General features: G+C 39.8%; 1 protein-coding gene across 11 annotated transcripts in view; it reads left to right on the top strand.

The window, feature by feature from the left end:
* The window catches only part of DMD (dystrophin), a 1020507-nt gene that overhangs the window by 878353 nt on the left and 118292 nt on the right, over nucleotides 1–23862 (top strand). For all 11 annotated transcript variants that reach the window (XM_035114377.2, XM_035114375.2, XM_035114388.2 and 8 more), the window contains 2 exons: nucleotides 2082–2160; nucleotides 17035–17095. In XM_035114377.2, the coding sequence (XP_034970268.2) occupies nucleotides 2082–2160; nucleotides 17035–17095 (140 nt within the window). The remainder of the gene's footprint in view (nucleotides 1–2081; nucleotides 2161–17034; nucleotides 17096–23862) is intronic.

Here is a 23862-nt window from a genome sequence, read left to right as displayed (position 1 = left end):
AGATTTGTTGTCCGCAACATCTGAAGGACACTATGTTGGCTACTCCCAAATGAATGTATAATGTCACTGTAGGATTCTGCATCAATTCCTAGGAAGAAATACAGTGTTTCCAGTATGCAGTACAGTACTGAACAGGGAACAGGGAAATGTGCTTGCTAACAAGATTCATAAGAGAATTATAAGGACTGATAATATATTTTTCATCCAGGAATTTCTTTTTATCTAACATAACACACTTCTACATTACAGGTAGGTAGCCGTGTTGGTCTGACGTAGTCGAAACAAAATAAAAAAATTCATTCCAGCAGCACCTTAAAGACCAACTAAGTTTTTATTTTGGTATGAGATTTCGTGTGCATGCACACTTCTTCAGATACTTCTACAGTGTTCATTTTACCTATATGTAATCAGATAAATGTTGTTTGTATCATACATGTAAATGAGGTTGAATAGGAAGTATTTTAAATTTACTAATTTTTGGCAGCATTTCCATAACCATCATAATATTTTCTGTCAGTTTCCTAGCCAGTTTCACACAAGTACTCATTGTAGGATTCACTGATTGTAGATGATCACTCAACGTTGTTTGCCATTTAAGGGGAGAGATTGCTTTGTCACCGTAACTATCTGACTTTTTCTCTACCATTTCTCTAACTTTTTCTGAAAAATATAACAATATGAGCAAAACTAGTACTAGCCTAGGAACCAAACTATTTCGAAATAATATGAGCAGCAATAACCACAGAAAAAGATCCACAATAAATACACTACATATTAAAACTTCATTTGCGACCTAATAACTGAAAAAAGAGGCAAAGGCTTGGTTGAACTTGTGTTGCTTTAAGATTAAATCCATAAAACACCTACATAGGGAAACAGCTATCGGTGCAGAACTAACTTCAACATACCGGTAGAAGTAAAACTGCAGCTGTTAGGGCAACCAAACTCCTGTCTGCAGGAAACAGAGGTACCGCTATCCAACTTACTTACTTCCCAGGCCATGCCATGAAGCCAAGGAGGTAGACCTTGCTGCATCACCCCCTCCCCTTCCTGAGACCCCATAGCTCCAGGCAGATGAGACAGGTTGGTCCTACAGCCTGGTCCTGTCCCAATTTATGACCCCATCTCTCAGACAGCAAACCTCAGAGCCAGCCCATTACCCTGAAAGGTGCCTAAATGTATTCCCCTTCCCAAAATATGAGTACCAATCACCACTGAAAATGATCCACACTAAATAAACCATAAATTAAAACTTCATTTCCATAGACTGTTTTATTGGAGGCTTTCAGAACAAAACCTACATTGGGGTTTTCAGACTGACCTGGCAAATTTCAAAGTTAACTAAGCTTTTTCCAAATGGGCATTGCCTCAGCTTATACTGCTTATTTATAATTTTCCATTTCTAAACATTACAGTACATATATTCCATCACAAACAACAGAAAAGTGACTTGTCACTTTAATGCTGATAAGCAAAGAAATCATATCTAGAAGATGGAAAGTTTGTTGGATTTAAGCTGGCCTTCATCCTCATGGGCACAACTCCATAATTATACATGTATGTGTGGCATCTACTTCATTTGGATTTGTGTGAATAGAACTGTGTACACGATTCCAACAAAATGTTCTTTACCTGTATAAAGCATTAATTCTTCTATTTCAAATTGTTGCAGGAGTAAGATTAGCTGTATTGACATCTAATAGTAGGATTATTGGGGTGGGGTGGGGAGTTTAACAAGATACCTTATTAAAAAAATTCCTTCAGTAGCACCTTAAAGACCAACTAAGTTTTTATTTTGGTATGAGCTTTCGTGTGCATGCACACTTCTTCAGATACAGTGAAATGGAAGTTTCCAGGCACTTATGTAGAGAAGGGGTGGGGGTGGGGAGGGGGGATCACTCAGAAGGGTGGTGGAAATGGGTGATTGACTGACTGATAGCTGTTGATGACCGCAAACGACTGCAAATGGTTTTGCATGAAAAAGCAAGGGTTGAGATGGCTGAAGATCGCTTATCATGTATAATGAGATAAGATACCTTATTGTATCCTTTATTACACTGAGTCATTTTCCCTCTACGCAGGTGTCCATTGATGAGCGTATCAGACAGTTGCATGAGGCCCACCGAGATTTCGGTCCTACTTCTCAGCACTTCCTTTCCAGTAAGTAATTGTTCTTTGTTTTTGCTAACTTGCTTAAGAAACTATTAAAAGTTTGTTATGTAGCCAGTCTTTCCAGAAGTGATAGCTAGGATTTCTTGTCTGGCCTTTGATTAGAAACTGCCATTGTGGACAGTTTAGTAACCCAGCAGTTAAGATTCGGTGTGAGCTGAAACTTTGGCTCAGAAGTTCATCAAATTCTGACACAAAATGCAAAAAATATCCTCTAAAATTATGACCTACTACTCATAAACACAAGATAAAGTGGTAAACCTATTTAGTGACTGTTCCACTTCAGACTAGGGTGTCCCTGGGTTTTGGGCACCTGGTGCAAATATAATTTCCAAGGTACAGAAAATTAAATGCCAGGGAAAGGGGATGTAGGTAACCTAGCCATCTTCCTGGCATTTTATGTATAGACTTTCCCTGCCATGGTTGAGTATTCAGCCTGGGAATGCACAACCCTACCTGCTACTTGAGATGATATAGTTGAGAGACACAGGTTTACCACACTTATCTGGTGTTTGTTTGCACAAACAACATTTGTTGTAGGCCAAAAAAAAACCATCTGGAGGGACGCAGTTTGGGGAAGCCTGGTCTAGAGTGAGACCAGTGTGGCTTTTTTCAGTGTGGCTTTTATAGAAGAATATTTGCTAGATAATTTGACTGCACTATGTAGTATTTCTGCATAGGTAGCATGCCTATAAAGATTCAAGAGATGTGCAACAAGGAAAAAAAGTTTGTTCTATCAAAATCAAACAGAAAATCATTTATCTATTCTGACCCATAGGATAGTTCTAAAATTGTTGTCACTGCAGGCACAGGGTTGGAGTTCCAGTGCAGGATTTCCTAAAGCAGGTTGTCTGACTATGTAGAATCTACAGGAGAGCCAGGCAGATAGTGCTATTTGTAGCTTTCAGGCTCTTCCACCCATTAGAAATCATATATATATATATATATATATATATATATATATATATATATATATATATACACACACACACACATATTTACACACATATACACACACACACACACACACACACACACACACACACTCCATATATATATATACACATATATATATATATGGAATATATACTAAGCACACGGTGCCTAATTTTATCCTTGATGTGAGTGGGCAGTGAATACAAAAGGGCAGTTCAGTGATCAGTTGATTTTCAAAAAGGCTATTAACCCCCCTCCCCCAAAGGAACATGGAACACACAGGCAGCCTCATTTATGGGAATAAGAGGCAGCCCTAGCAGCTACATAAACATCTTTCAACTGTTACTAAGCCATGTATCTTTATGGATATGTACATGAACCACCTCTGCGGGATCTGGAGCTTGTTTTTATCATTCTATTTGCTGGCTGCAAAATCATGCATCTTGCTACACACCACCCCAATCTCAACAGCAGTACAGTACAGAACTTCCAGGCACGCTTTACGCAGGGTCTGTGTTTGCTTTTGGAAAATGAGGCACAACAGAGACAGTGATGTCTTTAAAATATATGGTTTATTTACACATATATATTAAAGGTAAAGGTAAAGGGACCCCTGACCATTAGGTCCAGTCGTGACCGACTCTGGGGTTGCGCGCTCATCTCGCATTATTGGCCGAGGGAGCCGGCGTATAGCTTCCAGGTCATGTGGCCAGCATGACAAAGCCGCTTCTGGCAAACCAGAGCAGCACATGGAAACGCCGTTTACCTTCCCGCTGTAGCGGTTCCTATTTATCTACTTGCATTTTGACATGCTTTCGAACTGCTAGGTTGGCAGGAGCTGGGAGCAAGCAACGGGAGCTCACCCCGTCACAGGGATTCGAACCGCCGACCTTCTGATCAGCAAGCCCTAGGCTCAGTGGTTTAACCACAGCGCCACCTGGGTCCCACAATTAGCCCTTAACACATACTAATTTCAGAGGGTTTAGAAATATACAGTTTAAGACATACAGGTCTGACATCCCGTTTTAACTCACAAGCTGTAATTCTACCATTTACAGAATCCAGGCATTTAGCACACACAAATTAATACATTATAAACTCAACATATGTATTTGCTAATGTGTCTACACAAGGAAGTGAAACAATGGTTTCTTGGGACTGCAGCATGAGATTTACTCTCAATTTACTGTGGACAAGGGTTTAAACTCATTGGTGATTGTAGAGAAGGAAAGGGTGGAAATTTGGGGAGGGGGTAAAGCAAGGCCTTGCACAAGTAATTTGGAAGCTGCTGTGTTTTTCACAAAGCTGCTTCTTTCAAAATGTTCTCTCATGTTCAGTTAGTACAGATGTTTCCAGCTGGCTATTATCATATGCATCTGTCTGCCTGCTTTCAGCTAAGGTATCTTTAATGACAAAGGCTACTTTTTAGGATGAAGTGTATTCCATTTGCAAGTTGTAGTGCTATTCAGCAAGGCTATTATACTGGTGCCCAACTGAGGACAGAGAAAACTGATGCACATACCTGCTTATTAAAGTGTTTTAGTCTCCATAATGTCCTCTCATGACCTCCACTAAGTGATCAGGTACTCATTTAAAAACTACATTCAAGCAAGGGCACTATGCTACATCCACTAACTGAAATGGTGGGAGGAACAAAAAGCCACAGCAGAAAAGGTACTTCAAAATGGCAACTAATAAAATCCTTTAACTCAGCACTGGAGGTGGGGGGTGGGGAAAGAGATGGTTATCACTGGTACAGCCTTTATGCAGTATGTTTTGAAGTCTTTTGTAAGACTACTTTAAGCAGCATCAAAGCAGCAAGGCACAGATTGAAATGAAGCTGTTTGAAAGCCACGTCTTTGGCCTATTGTACTACGATTATAGGAAAGTAAATAACAAAACCATATTTAAAGGATTGCATAAGTGGAATACAGCATAGGCTCAGGATAATGGTGTCCTGCTGCTTGTTTGATGCATGACTTGGGAAAACCAACGAAAAGATGCTGAGGTTTCATTATCAAAGTAAAATACATTGTGAACTGATGTGTTGAAATGACGTTACTGCGACTACACCAGATCATTAATGAAGTAGGTGGGGCCACTGGGCATGGCAAGACTTGGGTGTGCAATGCAACATAGTATTATTGAGCAGCTGCATTGTAATTCGAATCAGGAATAAAGCTGGGGTTTCAGGCCAAGAAGAAACATGCTTATTCTTTAGAAGGTACATATTTTAAAGTATGATGTGCCATTAAGAATAAATTGATTTTTAACAAGCATATTTCGACACAATTCCTATCTAAACTACTTTGTGACACACACATTCAGAAGAGGAGAGCTCTTTTTTGAACTGCACATTTTACAGTATGGCAGCTTTTATATTTAAAATGTGACTATTCTTTTGAAGCTCATTAACAAAAACATTCTATTTGGTTTTACAATAATGTAACTTATTTTATTTTAGTGATTTATAAATTATTACTATTTTGCCGCTTTGAGTGCCATTTATGCTTGTCTGTGGAAGTTACTCCAAGTTTAAAACAACCTCCTATCTTTGCTATGGAAAAAGAAATTTGAATGCATCTGTTCACCACCACCCTGTGCTTCAGGCCCCATGCTTCAGGTAGACTTGTCCACCTTTCACTTTTTTAGGTGGAATCTTCTTTCTTGTAGTTTGAATCCATTGTTCCGTGCCCGCTTCTCTGGAGCAGCAGAAAACAATCTTTCTCCCTCCTCTATATGACATCCTTTTATATATTTGAACATGGCTATCATATCACCCCTTAACCTTCTCTTCTCCAGGCTAAACATACCCAACTCCCTAAGCCGTTCCTCATAAGGCATCGTTTCCAGGCCTTTGACCATTTTGGTTGCCCTCTTCTGGACACGTTCCAGCTTGTCTGTATCCTTCTTGAACTGTGGTGCCCAGAACTGGGCACAGTACTCCAGGTGAGGTCTGACCAGAGCAGAATACAGTGGTACTATTACTTCCCTAGATCTAGATGCTATGCTCCTATTGATGCAGCCCAGAATTGCATTGGCTTTTTTAGCTGCTGCATCACACTGTTGACTCATGTCAAGTTTGTGGTCTACCAAGACTCCTAGATCCTTTTCACATGTACTGCTCTCAAGCCAGGTGTCTCCCATCCGGTATTTGTGCCTTTCATTTTTTATTTTTTTTTGCCCAAGTGTAGTACTTTACATTTCTCCTTGTTAAAATTCATCTTGTTTGCTTTGGCCCAGTTGTCTAATCTGTTAAGGTCATTTTGAAGTGTGATCCTGTCCTCTGGGGTATTAGCCACCCCTCCCAATTTGGTGTCGTCTGCAAACTTGTTCAGGATGCCCTCAAGCCCATCATCCAAGTCATTGATAAAGATGTTGAATAAGACTGGGCCAAAGACAGAAGCCTGTGGCACCCCACTAGTCACTACTCTCCAGGATGAGGAGGAGCCCTTTGGGTTCGGTCAGTAAACCAGTTACAAATCCACTGAATGGTAGCATTGTCTAGCCCGCATTTTACCAGCTTCTTTACAAGAATATCATGGGGCACCTTGTCAAAGGCCTTGCTGAAATCAAGATAGGCTACATCCACAGCGTTCCCTTCATCTACCAGGCTTGTAATTATGTCAAAAAATGAGATCAGATTAGTCTGACATGACTTATTTTTCAGAAACCCATGCTGATTTTTAGTGATCACAGCGTTTCTTTCTAGGTGCTCACAGACTGTTTGCTTAATGATCTGCTCTAGAATCTTTCCTGGTATTGATGTCAGGCTGACTGGGCAGTAATTGTTTGGGTCCTCTCTTTTCCCCTTTTTGAAAATAGGGACAACATTTGCCCTCCTCCAGTCTGTTGGAACTTCGCCTGTTCTCCAGGAATTTTCGAAGATTATTGCCAGTGGTTCTGAAATCACCTCTGCCAGTTCTTTTAATACTCTTGGATGTAGTTCATCTGGCCCTGGAGACTTGAATACATCTAAACTAGCCAAGTATTCTTGTACTACCTCCTTACTTATTCTGGGCTGTGTTTCCCCTGCTGAATCATCTGCTCCATGTTCTTCAGGTCGGGCGTTTTTTTTCTTTTTTGGAGAAGACTGAGACAAAGAAGGCATTGAGGAGTTCTGCCCTTTCTCTGTCCCCTGTTTGCATTTCACCATCTTCTCCTCTAAGTGACCCCACTGTTTCCTTGTTCTTCCTTTTGCTACGGACATACCCATAAAAGCCCTTTTTGTTGCTTTTACCCTCTCTGGCGAGCCTGAGTTCATTCTGTGCTTTAGCTTTTCTGACTTTGTCTCTACATGTGCTGGCTATATGTTTGAATTCCTCTCTGGTGATTTCTCCCCTTTTCCACTTTTTGTACATATCCCTTTTAAATCTTAACTCAGTTAAAAGTTCTTTAGATAGCCACCCTAGCTTCTTTAGGCACCTTCCATGTTTCCGTCTCATTGGTATTGCCTGAAGTTGTGCTTTTAATATCTCCCTTTTAACAAACTCCCAACCATCATGAACTCCCTTCCATTTTAATATTTCTGTCCATGGGATCTCACCCAGCGTTTCCCTAAGTTTTCTGAAGTCGGCTTTCTTAAAGTCTAGGATTTGAGTCTTAGTATGCTTGGTTGCTCCTTTCCGCTGAATAATAAACTCCAGAAGAACATGATCACTCCCACCTAATGATCCTGCCACTTCTATCCCACTAACCAGGTCATCACTATTGGTTAGGACCAGATCTAAAATGGCTGATCCTCTTTTTGCTTCTCCCATTTTCTGGACAATGAAATTGTCTGCAAGGCCAGTAAGGAATCTGTTCGACCTTATGCTCTTGGCTGAGTTTGACATCCAACAAATATCAGGATAGTTGAAATCCCCCATTACTACTATATCACTTCCTTTTGAATGCTTGGCCATCTGTTCCAGGAAGGCATCATCTGTGTCCTCAGTTTGGCTTGGGGATCTATAGTAAACTCCCACAATGAGATCCCTGTTATTTTTCTCTCCCTTAATTTTGACTCAGATACTCTCAATTTGGCTTCAAAGTTTTAAATCCTGGATCTCTTCACAGGTATACACATCCCTGACATATAATGCTACTCCTCCTCCTTTCCTGTTTGGTCTATTTCTCCGAAATAGATTGTATCCCTCTATTTCTACATTCCAATCATGAGACTCATCCCACCAGGTTTCAGTGATGCCTATTATGTCGTATTTAGTTTGCTGTACCAAGAGCTCAAGTTAATCTTGTTTATGGGCTGCTGGTGAGAAGGTCATGGCCCAAACTTAAGTGGAGGCACCTTATGCAAGTAGCATTTTACTTGGATAAGAAAACCACCTGATTTTTGTCCATTTCCCTTTTCTATTGCACCCCCCCTCATGCCCCATGCCATGTCTTTTGGGTGAGTCCCCTGACCCTCTGAAGAAGCATTGCACAGTGCAGGAGAGAGAAAGAGAATTGAAGATAATTCTTCAATTATCTTCCTTCTACTCCTGGTTCGCAGAATCCAAGCCACTTCACAAAGACTTGGCAGGAACTGGAAGGGAAGTAGATTCCATTAGAGAATCTTCATCTGAAAGACATGGGTGAAAAGTTTTCATCTGAGATAATGAATATGGATCAGTACAGTAACACAAATGCAAATAGCATTTCTGGATGCCAGGCACTTGAATGTAAACCTTAAAAAGTTGACTGAAAGAGGTTCCTTGCTTCTGTGATATAAAATGAGCCTATTCCTGAGAAAGGAAGGTCATATCTGAAAGGGCAAGGGCCCGACACTAAGGTCACAGAAAGACCCTGAGGAAGCAAGAATCGTGATAAAAGGAACACAGGGAATCCAAAAGAATTTATTTGTATGGGGAAAAGCCTCAGGAAAAGCACAAAAGCAGGGTTATATGCCCTTTATATATCCTATGGAACAAATGCAACTTTGAAGTTGCCAATACCAGAAGAGGGAGTAAGAAAAAGAACTTTGCCATGGAGCCCAGCTTAGGTAGAATGGGAAAAGAGCAGCCAGAGGAAATACTACCAGCATTTCATAAGATTATGGAGTTTATATTGGGCCTTTCAGAATCACATTGCTTTACAGTGCTGATGTTGAACTAGTGTGTTAATGAGCCCTTCCTAGTCCACAGGTTCTATTTATAGTTAGCAACACTGTGGTGGCAAATATTGTGATAGTTTTATTGTCCATATTTACATAACAAGTCATTAAGTGAGTCAAGGCAATAAAATATGAATATTTAAGTCCAATTTTAAAGTCACATTGTATGTGAAATTAAACCTTATTTCTGCAAGCAACATTCCACATACCCAGTCATAGTGATACCACACAGGTTAACTAATGGAACAAAACAGAATAGTGTGCTATCAGTATCTTGATGCCATCAGTAAATAAAACATACACATGTTGGGGATTACTGCTAGATACCACAGTTAAGGAAAATGGGAAACGTATGACAAAGAATTCCATTGCCCAGGAACAACACAATCTTTTATGCTAATAACTAATTCACGTAGCTGAAAAAAACTGGCCATCCAAATGTAAGAGATAAACTTCTGCATACTTCAGAACGTAAGAAGAGCCTGCTGGATCAGGCCAATGGCCCATCTAGTCCAACATTCTGTGCCAACCAGATACCTGTGAGAAGCCCACAAGCAGGACCTGATCACAAGAGCAAGATTTTGAAGGTGAACTGGACCTGCTTAAGCCCCTGACAATCTATAGCAAGTATTCTGGAATGAGACTTAGAATTGGAATGATGCCTTTCCCATCTCTGTCTCTGTATACCACAACAATAGAAGACCTTGGCAATACCTATGTAATCGCTTACCTTATTTTAGCTTGAAATGTCCCAATTTAAACATTTTCAAAGAATAATTATGAACCTGATGTGTAAAAGTATTACTTCGTGGTGTTCATGCAATTATTTAAGGGCTGCAGTTGTTTGCTTACTTAAGGCTAGAAGGAGAATTTGTGTTGAATTCTGAAAGTTACATGCTTTAGCACTTTCTATCTAGATAAAGCATAAGCAGGTGTTGGTGGTGAACATGGTCCATTTTCATCATGTGTGGGGTTTTTTTTTACATATGTTTCTGCTACTAATCCTCCCCCCAAAACAACCCATATATTTGCTCTCTATTTTATATTTAAAAACAGACATAATATCATTTCAGTTCACTGTGCATTGCAATCTGTGGCTCTTCTTCGTTAAGTGGGTGTGGGGAATAATCTCATGTTCTATTTTACCATATTGAAGACAGGCAAGATGAGATGTGGGAGATCCATGATAAGATCTCTCAAAGTTTCCTCCCATGTTGTTTCCTCACTCAAAGTTTATGCATACCACTGCTTTCCCCAAAGGGGTTTGAGCCTTTGGCAGAATTACAACTGAACCCTTACAAAGGCCTGAGAGCTTTGCAAGCATTATATGTGAACATTTGCAAAGTGTCTGCCATCATCTCCTCTTGCCCCAAGGCCCATAAATTTATAGGTCAAGAGAAGACAGCTGTAGTGTGCAATCTCGGGCTCTGTTAGTGCATTTTTCCCCACCAGGAACTGGAAACAGAAATCCCAGAATTCTCAGCAGGATACAGGTGGTTCACATATCACAAATGATGGAATCCCTTCCCCCAGCCCTGGAATTATCATACTTGTAGTCCTGGTTACAGTTGCCAGTAGGAAAAGGCAATCTATCAGGGCTTGAATCACCAGCTGCTGCCCTCACCTCCTGTCCCAAAGTAAGTGTTACATCGTGGACAAGTGGGATGTGGTGGCTCAGTGCTTCTGACACCTTTAGATCAATATCCATGTCAGCCCTTCTGCAGAAAATAAACTTGTATTGTCCCTGTAACAAAATTATTGTATTTTGATTATAGTTTGTTTTTCAGAAGAATGTTATAGATTTTTTAAATACTTTTGTAATCTGTAAGTGAAATATGTGTATGTTTTATATGAAATTTTCCAGCAATAGCTTTCAGCAAGGTAGTAAATATACAGGAATACATTTATCATTGGCTACTTCATGTAATCAGTGGAAATTACCCTGGTACAGTGTCACAGATGCTTATTATTATTATTATTATTATTATTATTATTATTATATTCATACCCCACTCATCTGGCTGGGTTTCCCCAGCCACTCTAGGCAGCTTATAGCAACATTATATGATATGCCATTTTTTGTTGGATGCCTTCTTTCAACAGCTGCCCATCAAATAGATGACACTACAGCCACGTGTATTTCATGGCCATAGCTAGTTGTTTTGACACCAAAACATTGCTGTCAGGATCATGGTTTGGGCAGTCTTGGTAGACCGTAAGGCACGGGTTTCATTCTAAAACTAAGGATCAAAAGTTAGAGTTTGTTAGAGTTCTAAACATCATGGAATCATAAACAGTAATAGACACAGGAAGAGATTAGGAGCATTATCAGTTCAGTACGAAAGTCAAGGCAGAATAGGAATAGAGCTGCTCTGTTAATTAGGAGAAATGTGTGACAAATAGTACGTCTTAAAAATGTACCAAACAGAGTGTGCAGTCTTTCTGATACACTACAATCTTCAAATGAAGTAGGTGTGTGTGTAATATTGCTGTTTGCAGAACTGTGACATGCAAGGAAACCAGGCCTAGATTGATTTTACGCTCTGTGGATGACTTTGCAGCTGGCAGTGAACTGCTTTTAATGTTATAGAGACAGATGTTGTCTATCCAGTAGATGTATACTGTTGCTGGTATTAAAAAAAAAGTAACTCTCGTTAGCCATATAGATTTTTGCAGTCCTTACAAAATTCTATTTGTGTGACTTGAGATAATAAAGCACAACTTCAAACTTTGAAACATTTATAGAAGATTTGCCACTCTCTGAAGTCTAGGAAATAAGTACATTTTATTCTCTGTGTATGTGCAAGACAGTCTGCATTATATTTGAAAGCAGAATGACAATAATAACAATATTTCTGCACAAACACCAAAGTTCACAATTGAATAGTACCTTTTTAAAGGATCAGCCAAAGTGAGCTTTTGAATTTTCCAAAACTCTTCATCAGGCAAAATACTTCACAATGAAGGTGTGGTGTGACAAGGAAAAACAAATACAAAAATTGGGCTAGATGTTCTGGCTCTGAGACCAGTTTGTATACTTACTTCCTAGATGGAGGCTGCATGTTGAATGAGCCCCTCCAAGGCCCTACATATAACAAGTTACACACTTAGGATTCTGTGATAAAGAAGCAAAGGCTGCTTTCCTCATTGTTTTGGAAAATTTGGCTTGTAACCCAGATCAGTCATGAAAATGAAACAACCAGGTCCCTCGGCAGGCAGAGGCGAGAAGAGAAACATGGCAGTCTTTATCAGTGGTTAGTTTTGGAATATAAAAGAGTCAATTAAAGCCAAATAACAGAGTATTACCTAGTAGATGGCAAGAACACAACCCTTAAATTGCAAAATCAATTTCCAGGTGTTAGAAGATTATCTCCCTGTATTTGTAGATTCTACCTACCCTGAACAGCTAGATTCATATTTTTTCAGGACGCATAATGAACAAAGGTAGCTCTGTTGATCCGTAAGGAGAAAGAAAAACACCAAAGTCCACAGATGTGTAATACCATTAATAGGACCCACCCAAAGTCACAGGAATGTGCAAAGCGTCTGAGTTCTCCATAACTATTAAGCAGGCAAGTGCTTCAGAAACAGCTATTGCCTTGATTTTAAGATGTTGGAATCAAAACTGACATTTTTTTCTCTTCACTAATGAAACAGATGTGCTGAAAATAGTGTCCTACAGTTAGGAGTTAATGGGTAAATAGGGAAACCATTACTCCATCTGTAGGACTATTCCAAACAAACAGAACCCTGAAATTCAAACAGAATTGCAACTTTATCTTGTTTTAATTTATCATGTGTCATTATACTAAAATGCAAAAGAATGTAAACTGTTTTACAGCTTAATCTGTTATCATGTTATATAATTTTGCCAGCAATTCTGCAAATATTTTATTTCTTTTTTTTAAAAAATGACTAAGTGAACCATTTTTTCTGGCATTGGGAGTCAAATAGGAACTACCATTATTTAGGTAGTTGAAGGAGTTCTCTCATTATTTTGCATCCAATAACAGGACCAGCATTGTGTGTAACTTGACATCCAGGTAGAAGAAGGACAGAATCTTGTGCTATCATGTCACTTGGTAATAAATTTCATTTCTACTATTTACGATGCACTCTCCTTCATTGGAAGTTTTTAAGCAGAGGTTGGATGTCTGTCTGTTGTGGATGCTTTTGTTGAGATTATTGCATTGCAGGGGGTTGGACTAGACCCATTCCAACTTTACAATTCAGTGATTCTATGGATAAATTTTATGCAAACTAATTTAAATGAATGAGTATGACTAAATTGGTTCCAATACTTTCACTAGGTCTACTCTGCATAACATTTAACTGAATATCACTAGAATCATACCATAGACAATCTTAGTTCCTGAAGCTGCTTCCCTATTTTTAAAATAAAAAATCAAAATGAAAAGCATACAGGGAAAGCGCTAACTTCTACAGAAATGGCTGAGAACAACAGTGGACGAATAGAATCAGCTTGTGTACTGTAGTTTTCAAGTATCATATACTTATGAAGCTCACTGAATAATCTTGGGCCAGTCCCAGTCTTTCAGCCTAACCTACCTTGCAGTGCTATTGGGTGGATAGAATGGAGACTGGGAGAACCATGTTGAAATGGAGATGGGGAGAACTTTTTGTAGACTCACAGCTATATCTAAAGGTTGTATCTCAGTACGTTGTTCATGAGTTAACTGCAGTTTTCATTCGATAAATTTGCCACACCTCCCTGTGCTTACAACACACACGTTCACTTAAAATGTACATTTGTGAGCAATGTGCAGAGTGTAAACATAAGGATTCAGTGGAAAGTGCTACCATCCTGATCCTGTCATTTGGCGTAGGCCTGGCAAGGGTCCAATTTTCATATGCCGTTCCATCACTTGTCAGAACTATCCTAGTCACATCAAGGGAGCCGTTACCTCGTTTGCATTTCTTTGTATTCACCATGAATGGAACAATCCTCAGGCACAGGAACGCCATACATGGCACTACATCTAATTTCAGTAATATAAAAATAATTTTAAAATAATATAAATTATTTTAAAATATTAATATATAAATTAGCAAATAGTTGACCTCTTAGGGTAAAATATATTGTTATGCTTTGTTTTGTTTTTAAAAAGCAATACTTGCATGTTGTAATAATCATGAAATATTTTGTACTGTGGTATTCCTTTTTTTAAGTTGAAAAGAGTAATATGCAACTATTTTAATGAGACACAGAAGTTTGAAACACATTCCTCTTTCCTAATCAACATTTCAGGTAGTTTCTGGTGTGCCTGATAATACATTATTTTACATTGTGCAGTACCATAACAGAAAGGCACTTTTGAATATTCTTCTGCAAGTAGGAAATTGTATCAATCTTGAGCAAGTAATACACAGGGGGGAGCTCTCTGGCCATATTAAAAACCATTTTCCAGACAGTCTCCTTTGATTGACTACTAAAAATGGTCTTACTAGGAATTAAAGATACATGTCTATTACCTAGACTAGCTTTGTAATGGATGGTAAGCCTCTACTGGTATCCAGAGATAAGAAGCAGCTGTTTGCAGTATTTGGGCTTGTGCCAGAAATGAGATCATGAGTCTTAGAGCAGAGTTGAAATAGGTACCACATATTTTTGTCAACTCAAATTTATGCAGGGCTGGCATCACCCAGCAGAGCAAAAATTGCACGATGGGCCGCCTCAGCACAATCTGTTGATGGAACATTAAATCCAGTTATGCAGAACGTCACAGAATTGTTTGTTATTTCCAAGGCATTTAGTTCCAGTGAAGATGACTGCTTGCCTTCATTAAAAACAAAAATGCTTGCTACATAAGATTATGTGATAGTAAGTTTTGACTAGATTAATTCACAAATAGGGGAGATAGTGCCACTTCAAGAAATGCTATAATTACCTGTCATATATATTTATGTACATGATATATAGATGCACTAGGGATGACCACTTTTCTGCTCTTGAGGAACATGGCAACCTGTAGGTTAAATGACCTATTCATAGAATCATAGAGTTGGAAGAGACCACAAGGGCCATCCAGTCCAACCCCCAGCCGAGCAGGAAACACCATCAAAGCATTCTTGACATGCCTGTCAAGCCTCTGTTTAAAGACCTCCAAAGAAGGAGACTCCACCACACTCCTTGGCAGCAAATTCCACTGCCGAACAGCTCTTACTGTCAGGAAGTTCTTCCTAATGTTTAGGTGGAATCTTCTTTCTTGTAGTTTGAATCCATTGCTCCGTGTCCGCTTCTCTGGAGCAGCAGAAAACAACCTTTCTCCCTCCTGTATATGACATCCTTTTATATATTTGAACACAGCTATCATATCACCCCTTAACCTCCTCTCTTTTGCCCTTTTTGAAAATAGGGACAACATTTGCCTTCCTCCAGTCTGCTGGAACTTCGCTTGTTCAGTGTATGAAATGTATTCAGTGTATGAAGAATTAAGTTTCTCAGCTAATTCAAATATTCCAAGATACTGTTGCATCTAACATAAAACATCGCTATAGGAAAATACATACACAATGTAACTTACACGTGTATTGAGCCATTTTGCCTGCTAGTTGTTTCTTGTTTGCCAATGTGTTTTTAAAATTTATAATGACAGTTCCACTACTCTCCCTGAATGATATGCTAAGTTGCGACATGACAACAGCACAAAGTCACAGATCTCCTGAGCCTTGCTGGATCAGGCCAATAGCCAACCAGATGCCTATGGTAAACCCGCAAGCAGGACCTGAGTGCAGCACCACTTTTCCTTGTTATGTTTCCCAGCAACTGGTGTTCAGAGGCATGATATCTTTGGCAGTGGAACATTTTCTACTGGGGCAGTAATTAATAGGGCCGTTCCAGAAATTATCACTATGAAATAGAAAAAAACAAATGTGAAGGACAATGTATTTTTGTATTTTTTAAAAAAAAAAATCCTGCTACAATAAATAATTGCATAGAGTTATGCACTCTCAATGAAATCTTAATTGGATTTGAGCCTGATTGTTATTTCAATCTGCAGCATTGAAGTATAGCATCACAACAAGATGTTTAAAAAACCAAAAAATAAAATGGATGAAAATATCCCAAGTTCCACATGTTCTAAGTGGAGGGGGTTTGTGGTGTTTTTGTTTTGTTTGTCGGCTTTAAAAAGAAATCACTTGAAATTTACTCATAGTATTCAGCTGTATTTTGTTTAAAGGGTAATTACAGGTGAATTTCATTAGACTTTGAATGGGATGTGGTGCTTAAAGTGCTGGAATTTGTAGGGACAACAACACAGCCTCTGTGCACATTTGGATTTTTATGTTCTTGCACCTGTATCTTCATTATATCTTATTAATAACCTCTATAATATATGCATTTGACAAGGGAAGCAAAAAAGGAACATGAACTGGTAAGTCTTTCAATTCTCACAAGAAAACCAAGGTATTACTTTGTTTGATGACAGTTAATCAACTAAGAGGAAAATGTAGAAGACAAGGCAGCAGGAAGCAAGGGCCGTGGAAGCCCTAAAATTTCTGTCCTACAAGACAGGCAGCATGCTTCTTCAGTTTCTTATCTTTTCTTTAAGTTTAGTAGTTGAAGAGGTTTTTGCATTTATCTTTGCAGCTGAATGAGTTCAATTTCACTCAGATTAGAGTAGAAATTTCTGAACAGCAGGTTAATCCTTCCTGCCTTCATGGGCAACTGAGCAAACAGACCCATATCAGTGTGGCCAAGTGTAAAATTGTAATTCCAGAGATTAATGTTGTCTTTCCTGTTTGCATTGAACTTGACCTCCATGTCTCTTTTATTTGATTTTATGTTTCGTTTTTGTTTTGTTTTTTGTTAACAGCTTCTGTCCAGGGCCCCTGGGAGAGGGCAATATCGCCAAACAAAGTGCCCTACTACATCAAGTAAGTATCAAACTATTATGATTAACTGCTTGGGGCTGTCCACTAATTATCTTAGCTTGCCTTGAAACAACTGTGAGAATTCTACTCTTTTTGGAGCCTACTGGTTCATACTGGATGTTTCAAGTGTAGCCTCCATTTCCATCGATAGCATAGAAATTTTTTTACATATAACATCAAGAATTCTGAGGATTCCTTGGGGTTAAAAGACAGTATAATCACCAATATACGCAAAAAAGTGTACTGAAAAGCCACCCTCGGCTTATACTCGAGTGAGGCAGGCGGCGGAGAAAGGCACAGGACAGGGGGTTCAGAGAAGCACTGCGCTGCGACTTTCCAAACCCCCGTCCTATGCCTGCTCTGTGTGAGGCGGCGGGGAGGGAGAAGCAGCCACCAACATCTGGGAAAGGCATAGGACGGTATTTATTTTTATTTTTATTTTTGAAATTTACCAGTAGCTGCTGCATTTCCCACCCTCGGCTTATACTCGAGTCAATAAGTTTTCGCAGTTTTTTTTGAGGTAAAATTAGGTGCCTCGGCTTATATTCTGGGTCTGCTTATACTCAACTATATATGGTACATTTGAAATGCAATTTTAAAAAGTTCAGAATTAAAGAAGAATGATAATGTGTATTTGTCCTTTCTTTGACTGTATATGTCTGTTCAGCTACCATTGCTTTAAACATCTTGTACCTTATTTTGCTGCTTAATAATAAGAAAGAAAATTAGTATTAAAATATACTGCTCCTGAAATCTACCCTAGACTGAATTTTGCAAAGGGGGGGGAGGGGTTGGAGTGGAATCAAAATACCCTCTGCCCCAAAGAGGTAGATTCCAGCCCTTTCAAAAATTATTTACACATTGGCATAGCTAACTAGTAGTACTTTCATTAGAGATCAGAGCGTGCAAAGCAGCCTCTTTCTCTGTTCAAAATAAAACATTTCAAGTGATAGTTGAATAAACCATAAGAATGTTGGCTTCAGTGTGATATGCATTATATGGTGCTCTCACTGGTTGGCCAACGCATCCATGAAAAGAGTACCAGAGAAGTTGTTTGGAACAAATGGGACAATTTCCTTTGACACACATTTAATTTTTATAGTCTATTCAACTATCACTTTTAAAAGCTTTTTGATTTCTGTAGAAATATCACTTTTTAAACTACCTATTTATTGCATTTGGGATCTCACAAAAAGGACTTCTCTGTAGTTTATACTTTGTTGCCAACATGGGTAAAAAGGTAAAGGTAAAGGACCCCTGACAGTTAAGTCCAGTCGTGAACGACTCTGGGGTTGCGCCGTTCATCTTGCTTTACTGGCCGAGGGAGCCAACGGTTCGTCCGCTGACAGTTTTTCCGGGTCATGTGGCCAGCATGACTAAGCCGCTTCTGGCGAAACCAGAGCAGCTCACGGAAATGCCGTTTAGCTTCCCGCCGGAGCGGTACCTATTTATCTACTTGCACTTTGACATGCTTCCGAACTGCTAGGTTGGCAGGAGCTGGGACTGAGCAATGGGAGCTCACCCCGTCACGGGGATTCAAACCCCCAACCTTCCGATTGGCAAGCCCTAGGCTCAGTGGTTTAACCCACAGCGCCACGCGCATCCCAGCCAACATGGGTAGAAATAGCGTAATAATGCAGTCACCCTACTTTTTATAATTTATCTCATCTTAATATTAGAAATCAATATATTGCCGTCTTAAATGTGTACAATTAAGTATTTTTTTATTTGCAGATTGTTCAGTGAAAATCATTTTTATCATGTGCAGCAGCATTTTACATTAATCTTTTGTTGTGCCCACACATCTTGCATATTGGTAACTCAAGTCCATTAGCTGTTGTTTGAAAATACAGGAAATTTACATCTTAAGCTGTTGTCCAGCCTTTATATTGCTCCTGCTCAAGGTCTGATTTCATAATAGAAAGTCTGTCTTTGCTATTGGTCTTTAAATTCTCAAAGGAGTTACTGTACATTTCTTGCCTGTTCAGAAAGCAAACATTATATCTGACCGTTTTCTGAATTCGGACATGATTTTCTGCTCCAAAGCAACATACGGTAAATTGTTGATACTGAACATAAGAGCATATGTTGAGAGATGTATTTCTTGCATATTTGATTGTTCATGTGTGCTTCTCTCATTTTCTTCTTGATGCTTAGAATTTTGGATTTTTTTTTTACCTAACTCATCAGTTCTTCATTTTCATTGACAGATCACTTTATGAGTTCATAAATCAGAAAATAGTTGCTTCAAAAGCATAAGCAATATCCTCTTTGGTGTCTTAATGCTAGGCAACATCAAGCCTCTTGGTTTTGACAGTTACAGGATCATATTTATCTAGTTGATTAATTAACAGCATCCAACAGTCATTAAAGTTTCTGCATTGTGGTTAAACTATTGCAATTTGCAGGAGGAAGAAAATAGAGAGAGACACAACACTAGATGGGATTAATGAGGCCACAAATTTATTAAAGGAACGTGGTGTGTCTGTTAAGTCCAGCCAAGGGATTGATTATAACTCCTTCCGTTGCAAGCCCTGAGGAGATTGGTCTAGGCAGTCAAGCAAGCTGGCACAAATTTACTCTCCACCCCCACTCCCTTGTGGGGAGAAGTAGATTTACCACTGGTGCCTCCACAACCCCTTTAATATGAAACATCCCTACTTGTGGGCCACTCAGCCTTGAGTGCAATTTAATGGTGGCTTTGCCATAGGAGCCAATCAGCTGTTGTATGCCATAGTGATGCCTACTTGTCATGTTCCTTTAAACAAATACACACCATTTGTGAAGCATTATCTCCTTAGGATGGTGTTTAGGAGTTCTTACTAGAATGTCCCAAAAAATATCTTAAACAGAGAGTGCTTCACAGAAGCTATATTATCCCATTTAGTTATGTTCCTATGTTGTCTGCATTGGTACCTTAGGGACTATTATTGCTGCCAGCTTCAATAAGTTGAGGCAGAAAACAAATAGAGATGTAGGCTTAACCCATTCACTTTCACCATTTCCCAATCTTGTTAGTAAGTATATGACATTTCCTGTTTGGATCTGAAATGTATTACTTCTTTTCTTACCATAGTGTGAATTCATATTTCTTCCATCTCTGTGGTTAACAAGCAAGCTAGGTATGGACCAATCAGTCTATTAATATAACAGGTTTAAATGCACTTGAATACTGTACCTATCTAATCCAAGAACTGAATTGTAACATTCAGAGAATAACAACAGCCATTATATAACTAAATTCCCATCTGCTTATTAGTCCAGGAGGTGCAGATCAAGTCTGAAGGCAAACCTAAGGTTTCCCAAAGTACAAAAAGTACGTAGGAAAAAAGCTCTAAAGGGGAAAGCCCCCAACACCCCCATTAAAATTCAGTGGCACACAGTATTGATAGATTTAGTGGGAAATAACCAACAACCAGGTTTGGGGGGGAATGGAATCAGGTAACTGGAAAGGGAAGTAGAAAGAGGTACTGTAGATACAAAGACCTAAATAAGGTACAAGGAGAACTGTCTTATGGTCTGGACAGATCATTTCCAGGAGAGAAGGAATGGGACTATAGGATCCCTCCATAATTTCTTCTGAGAAGCCAGGTTCAACAGGCCTCTTCCTTCTTTATCAGCAGCTGTTTCGTATGCATCATTTTATGTTAAGAAACGACAATCTTTTAGTAGCCATTCCATCAGGTTTTTGTGCGGGAAGAGACATGACTGCGGGGAGAGACATGACATTTCCCCCCCGTTCCTACTTTTCTAAGCCTACCCCATCCCTCAATATATTGCAATTATATGCTCAGATTCAGAACTAGAAGCCAGCCCCAAACCTAAACTCTTTGTTGTTATATAGCTTAGCAGGCAAATGTATGGGTTGAAAAGAAGAAAGACATCCTTATTTCCTTCACCCTTCCATAAAATGCACCACATGGCAAAAAGTCTGAAAAGAACATCAAGAGTCCTACCCCAGGCTGATAGGATCTCTGAACAAGAGCACTTTTACTGAGTGCAGTTATATCACTTGCTGCCTCCGAAAAATAAAAATGCCAACATAATACAACCTGTTAAAATGGTTTCTTCCGCTCTTGCCATGTAGTAGTATATTGCCTACAAAATGCTTATGACAATTGCAGGATTATCATCTTTTTCAGCTGTTGCAATCTGCAAGGACTGTGTTCAAATTTTATGAAGCTATTCCCAAATGGATTGGCCAAATAAATCAACCCTTTGCTTCTTTTCCTAATGATTTTTTAAAAAATAAATGCTCGCTTTACATTATAAAAGTTGCATTTGATTACAATATCCACTTTGGACACCCAGGAAATGCCTGGCTGGTAAATAATGAACTACAAGACATAGTATCAAGAGAAATTAAACAATATATCTTATGTGTTTAGCTATACTATACAGGAAAAAAATGCCAACTAGGTATTCTTTTTTTCTATCAGATCTTTCTTTGCTTTGCTTTCCTTGCAGCTCCCCAATCTAGTCTTTTTGTCATCTTCAACAGCTTATACTTCCTAGATCACATCTTATCTTTAGTGCATAGTTTACAAATAATCCCATTCCCCCCTAAGGCTACACTACATAGGCTTGCATCAGTTCAAAGTCCTGTGGAAAGAAGCATATAAGCACAGTAGTCTTCTGACACTCTTTTATTTTAGCCAAGCCTTAATTTGTGCATCTGTACATAGAATAGTTGATAGTGTCCCTGAACCAGTGGAGAGTACATTTCCTTCACCACTAAGTAATTATAGAGGCTTCACACTTGAGGGATTAAGAGTAAGCATTTCCAGATGCAGGTGCCATGCTTCTGGATAGGGCTGAGGCCTGACAAAATTATTTTGTGTACACTTACTGTTTAGTACCACATGTGCACACTCCTGCAACTATTCAAGCATCCCTAAAAGCAGAAGACATTTCCAGGGTGTTTTTTTTAAAAAATATACGGTACATTTTCAGAGCCATGTATTATAACCAAGACCTAGATTGTGAAAATCGTGTTCCCCCTTTCTTCCTGTTCAGGCTCCCAGAGAGTGGAGAAATTGGAGGCAGCTCCTCAGCTCCAGCTGCACTCTGGATTTCTTTGGCCACCCCTTCCATCTCTGTGCCTTGCAGCTGGGCTCCTGGGCCACTTCCAATTTCATTTAGCCTATCAGTGGTATGGCCCTCATCTCGCATGGCGTCACGCTTTCCTCTCCACAGAGGCGTCTCAGCCACTCTGCTCCATCTGATTCAACTGCTGGCACTGGCACCCACTTTTTTCTGCTTCCCTCTCTTAAACTGCTCAAGGAGTGTTGCTATTCTTCCCACCATTTCAGCTCAGGAACACCTCACTCACAGGCCTTCCTCCAGGAAACACAAATCCCACTTTTGACACCAGCGTTGCACGCCACCCCAATCTCTGATTGGTGCACCATTCTAGGGGTTCCAGGTGCTTAATCAAGGTCCATGTTTCCTTTTGGAAATGAGGCACAATGGAAACTGTGGTTTTTTTGGGATATGTGGTTTATGTACACACAGCTCAGTTGGTTATAGTGTGGTGCTGAAAACACCAAGGTTGCAGGTTTGATCCCCATAAGAGACACCTGCATATTCCTGCATTGCAGGGGGTTGGACTAGATGATCCTCAGCATGTCTTCCAATTTGATGGTTGTTTATAACCTGAGCCTACGATGGAGGGGTTCAGAGCATCAGCACCCCAAAAGGAACTTGTTTCTCCTGAAACCACAGCTTTATTTTCAAACAGAAATCAAACACCATGCTCTGCCTGCTGCTTTGCTTCTTGGTCACATAACTCCAATCTCTCTACTCTGGCTTTAATCTATTGAGGAAGAGGGTTCCATCCATTTGCTGTCTCACACCAAGTCCCTTTGATCCTTTGTTCTCTTTATAGCCCATCTCCCAGGCAATCACATCAACACAGAAGGCTAGCCTGGCTTAATTAGCTTTTACCACTTGTACCAGTAATATCCAAGGATTAGACCTTTCTAGCACTCTTTTTAACACCCCAAGCCTTAATTAAATTCACTTGCTTAATCTGGGGATTATAGTGCTCTGGCATAACACAGGCATAACAAATGCATAACACAGGCACAGGCAAACTCGGCCCTCCAAATGTTTTGAGACTACAATTCCCATCATCCCTAACCACTAGTCCTGTTAGCTAGGAATGATGAGAGTTGTAGTCCCAAAATATCTGGAGGGCCGAGTTTGCCTATGCCTCGCATAACACTATATTGATTGCACTTTACCAGTCAAACCTTTCACTGTGCACCTCGAGTAGCTCTATGATGCCATGTTTGCAATATTTAAGTAGGGAAGCTACATTTCCCACTGAAGGCAGAATAACCAGCCATGAGCCATCTGTTGATGTTTCTGTTAAATGTGTGCCATTTGATAGTTTCCTGTTGCTTAAGACTGAAACTTAACTTAAAAATCTGTATCTATTTATCTAGTAGTAGAAACAGGCAGAGGTGGAGCTAGCCGCTCCAGCACCCAGAGCAGCACACATGCTGTGCACCTGAGGTGGGGCTAGCTGCCCGCAGGAGCGGGGCAAGCGCCCCAGGGGGGCACCACCCACGGCAAGCGCCCCAGGGGGCGGCGCAGTGATGTCACCTTCCCAGGATGACACCCGGGGCAGACCGCACCCACCGTACCCCTCTTCCTCCGCCAGTGGAAACAGGTCCCAGGATTTGAGGTTTTCCTCAAATGAAGCCTTGCAACCTATGCTCCTTGACATGGTATCGTTAGTTCTTATCTTTGTACTAATCTCTGAC

This window comes from Zootoca vivipara, chromosome 4 (assembly GCF_963506605.1).
Source record: "Zootoca vivipara chromosome 4, rZooViv1.1, whole genome shotgun sequence".
Lineage (NCBI taxonomy): Eukaryota > Metazoa > Chordata > Lepidosauria > Squamata > Lacertidae > Zootoca > Zootoca vivipara.
This window is presented reverse-complemented; position numbering and strand designations above follow the sequence as displayed.